The sequence below is a fragment of the Poecilia reticulata genome, unplaced genomic scaffold (genome assembly GCF_000633615.1).
Source record: "Poecilia reticulata strain Guanapo unplaced genomic scaffold, Guppy_female_1.0+MT scaffold_260, whole genome shotgun sequence".
Lineage (NCBI taxonomy): Eukaryota > Metazoa > Chordata > Actinopteri > Cyprinodontiformes > Poeciliidae > Poecilia > Poecilia reticulata.
The window spans coordinates 59761-63897 of NW_007615043.1; the positions used below are offsets into that span (position 1 = coordinate 59761).

General features: G+C 39.9%; 1 protein-coding gene across 1 annotated transcript in view; it reads left to right on the forward strand.

Moving 5' to 3' along the window:
* The first annotated feature begins 8 nt into the window (after positions 1-8).
* LOC103460578 (zinc finger protein 835-like) overlaps positions 9-4137 on the forward strand; it is a 24780-nt gene continuing 20651 nt past the window's right edge. The window contains exon 1 of the mRNA XM_008402815.2: positions 9-277. Coding sequence (XP_008401037.2) covers positions 79-277 — 199 coding nt within the window. The 5' untranslated portion in view covers positions 9-78. The remainder of the gene's footprint in view (positions 278-4137) is intronic.

Consider the following 4137-nt stretch of genomic DNA (forward strand, 5'->3'; position numbering starts at 1 on the left):
AAGGATTTAGCATCAGGTTGTGTGGAATCATCCAGAATACGGTTGTTTTATCGTTTCTCAGCTAATATCTCAGCAACCATGACTTCCGCTCAGCATCTGAGAGATTTTATCAGAGAGAGACTAACTGCTGCTGCAGCAGAAATCTTCTCAGAGGTGGAAAAAACCATCATCTGCTACGAGGAGGAGCTCGATGCTCAGCGCAGGATGATGGGGATCAACTGGAAACCAGAGATCAAACTCATCAGAATCGGTTCGGAGCTGCAGAGACAAAGTTCTGGTAGGTCCGGATGAAGGAGCTGATGAGATCCGTCAGCAGCGATAGTTAAAACACGAAATGCTTCAGGTGCTAGCTCTGATGCTACATAACAAAATACATAGACAATATAAGGAGAGACCCTCATGGCCGCTCTCGCCTATTGTCGCCTGACGAGATTTAGGGCGGCCATCTTGGAGCGAGATTTAGGGCGGCCATCTTGGAGCGGTCCACCACTCCACTCAGCATTATGTGTTTAGCAGCAAAATGACGTATCAGCGCATTTAATCGATCATAACGCGCTTTTTTGTTACTGGAAACCTTATTCAAACATCTATCAAAGCTACATTTATAAACAATTGTATTATTTAAGTATGTTTTTAATACATAGTTCAGCATATTTAAATATGCTTAGTGGTTATAACAATAGAATAGGAATGGAATATTCTGATATTGATGTATGATGAGCATATTAAAAAGCACACAGCCGTTCATAATTTATTTAATTATTTAGTAATATCAATACATATTTATATAACTACACAAACACAAATAAATAAATAATGATTAATACTGAATGATATGTATGTATGTATGTATGTATGTATGTATGTATGTTTGTATGTTTGTTTGTTTGTTTGTTTGTTTGTTGTATTTTCTCTCAGGCCAGCAGCAGCAGTGGCTGTTGATTGGTAACTGGATCTACTGTTTGTAGATGGTTAGACTGAAAATGTGCTTTGGATCCGAGGTTTTTACAAAGTAGCAGTTTCTTTACTCAGCATAAGATGATTTCTGCTCTGGTGCCTGAACCTTTTTACTTCCTGTTGTCTCCTGATACTTTCTAAGGAACCTGAAACAAAGTAACACGAGGAGAAACAGCTGCTGCTTTTTCTGTGGGGCTGGACAATATTTTAAAAAGGAAATACTGGATAAACTACCAAACTTCAAAACAAACTGTGGATATTTTAGCAAAAACAGCAGAAGTAGAAACTCATCTAAAATGAGCTGTTCTGTTGGAACCAAACGGTTTTCTGGATTCTGAACTAAAGAGGGAGACATGGGTCTTTATTTGGGTGATTTTTGTCTAGACTGTTAGTGGAAGGTGGTAAAGCTGAGACATAATTTAATTAGGTTTGAAATAAATGTTGAGGCTTGGAGTGAAATCTAAACCAGTGACGTGTGTCTGATCTGAAGAGAGTTGATTGATTTTCAGCTGGACCTTTAAAGCATCTCAGGCCTTTTCCTTCTCCAACATGGCTTCCATCAGAGTTAGTGATGAGTTCAGATCTGATCAGTTTCTGTCACATGAAGCACCAGACATGCAGAACGGGGCTGTTTTCTGATCAGCTGTTCATTTGCAGTCTGAGCTAAAACAACAGCTCACTTTTTTTATGAATTTCACCACTTCATTACCATGAATTCACCACTTCATTACCATGAATTCACCACTTCATTACCATGAATTCACCACTTCATTACCATGAATTCACCACTTCATTACCANTCTGGACTCCAACAGTGTTTGTGCTCTGGAGAACCAGGATGAAGCAGGAAGCTGCAGTCCTGTGTTGGCGAGTCGGTCCAGAATGGCTCCAAATGAATCCTGTAGATGTCATGTTTGTGGGAAATTCTTTCAATCTAGGTACAACACGCTGCGGCATATCAGGGTCCACTCAGGCGAGAAGCCATTCTCCTGTAAAATATGTGGAAAATTCTTCAGACAAAAGTCTCACTTGAAAGAGCACATGAAAAGGCACACGGGCATCAAGCCCTTTTCCTGTGAAACCTGTGGGAAATGTTTTACCAGGAAGTCTAGCCTGAAAGTTCACAGGAAAACTCACACAGGGGACAAGCCTTATTCATGTGAAACCTGTGGGAAACGTTTTAGCAGAAGTTTTTGTTTGAAAGTTCACAGAAAAACCCACACAGGCGTTAAGCCTTTTTTATGTGAAATCTGTGGGAAAAGCTTCCGTGAAAAATGGTATCTGAAATACCACAGGAAGACCCACACAGGTGAGCAGCCATATTCATGCCAAACATGTGATGAAAGCTTTAACAGTGTGAATGAACTGATGGGTCACCAGAAAGTCCACAAAACTGTGAGGGTTTCTGGTGAGATCTGAGGGTTTCTGGTGAGATCTGAGGGTTTCTTGGACGTCGTTTCACTCCAGATGTTTCCGTCATCCAGGTGTTCTGATGGAACAGCAGGTTTTAAAGCTGCTGCAGCAGTTTAGTTTATAATTTTTTAACATAATTCTTACATCAACATAACAAGAGGTCCATGCAGTACAATCGGAACATGTTAAGAAATTTATGTGAGTCAACAGTCGTCAAAATGGGATACAAGGAAAGGATGTTACCATGGCGACTCATTTTCATACATAGAAGGGGTTGGATGAGAGCAGACTTTAACTGGACCAACATGGCTGTGTCTCCTGTGGTTGATGTTTTGATGAAACACTTTTACCTGCAGGATGAAAACATTGTGTTGCTTTCAGAGACTCTGATGAATGAACCGTTTCTCCTGAACACAGATGGACGTTTCAGACTGAAGNAATCTTCACCGAGGTGGAAAAAACCATCGTCCGCTACGAGGAGGACATTAAACTGCTGGAGATCCGCTGGAAACCGCAGATAAAACTCACCAGAACCGGTTCGTTAAAAGAACAGATGAAGCTCCGTCAATCAGAGAAACTTCCAGCTCAGATGTTTGGAGGTAAATGTTCGTTTTTAGAAAAGTTTCGCAGTCAGAGCTCGATGGCGACACCTGCTGGTCGAAGTTAGGAATCGGCCAACCGGTCAAACATTAAACAAAACTGATTTTTTTTTTTATACAGGTGACATAATAAATGGCTGAAGTTTCTAAATACTGATCATAAGGTGATACTGTGTATATTAAAGTAATGTTGACGCCGTTAGTCCTCCAGATGATCAGTAGGAGGTTCGGATCTGTCTGCTGAGTTAAATCCAGGAGGTGGTTTTTGTGTCAGTCCTGTTGGTCTCTGTGTTTAACTACAGGACAGACAGGACAGACAGGACAGACAGGTCTGACCACTGGGACAGGATCTGTGTCCACTGATGTCGTCCATATTATTTTGAAGCTTTGGAGTTGAAACGTGGTTTTCTCTTTTCACCAAGCGACAGAAAACATCCTGAAGCTCAAACCTGATATCTGTTATCAACTACAGCAAAGAAAGAATGTTAGTAAAAAAATCTGTTCTTTTTCTTTTAAATGAGAAAACATTTTATTGATTAAAATACAAACGTAATGTTTAATCTCACGTTTGAAGTATGTGAAAGTTTTTTATAGAATAGATATTTCTAATCTATTTTTTCATGTTATTTCTCCTATTGATAAAGAAAATAGAGCTGGAAGATTTTAAAGAAAACCTAAAATGTGTCCAGTTGCTCTAATAAACCAGCAGAGATAAAGTCAGAGTTCTGAGGTTTAATATGTCGGGTTTACGTCAAACTCGGGTCTCTGGACTTTATCAGGTCAGACACAAGGTTTCTGAGTTTGTTGGGTTGGATTTTATTCCTCCATCTAAACTTTAATGGTTCCTGCAGCATCGAAGACGAGCTGCTTTGAAACCTGTCCTGTTTCACTAAACACACTGAGTTGGTGGCGACTTTTCCTGCCACTGTTTCTTCCTTCATAGCTGCTAATAACAATTAGCTTCATCAGCAGCTCACTGGTGGAAGTATTAAAGTATTAAAACTTGATTTAATGGATCTTTGATGCAGATAATTTGCCTCTGGGGATTTTAAAAGTTGTCCTATTCAAACCAGATATCTGATCTCTTATGTTGTCTGTTTCTCTAGACGTCCCAAAGCAACATGAAGATGAGGAAGAGGAGGTTTTCACTGAGCAGCTCTGTAATCAG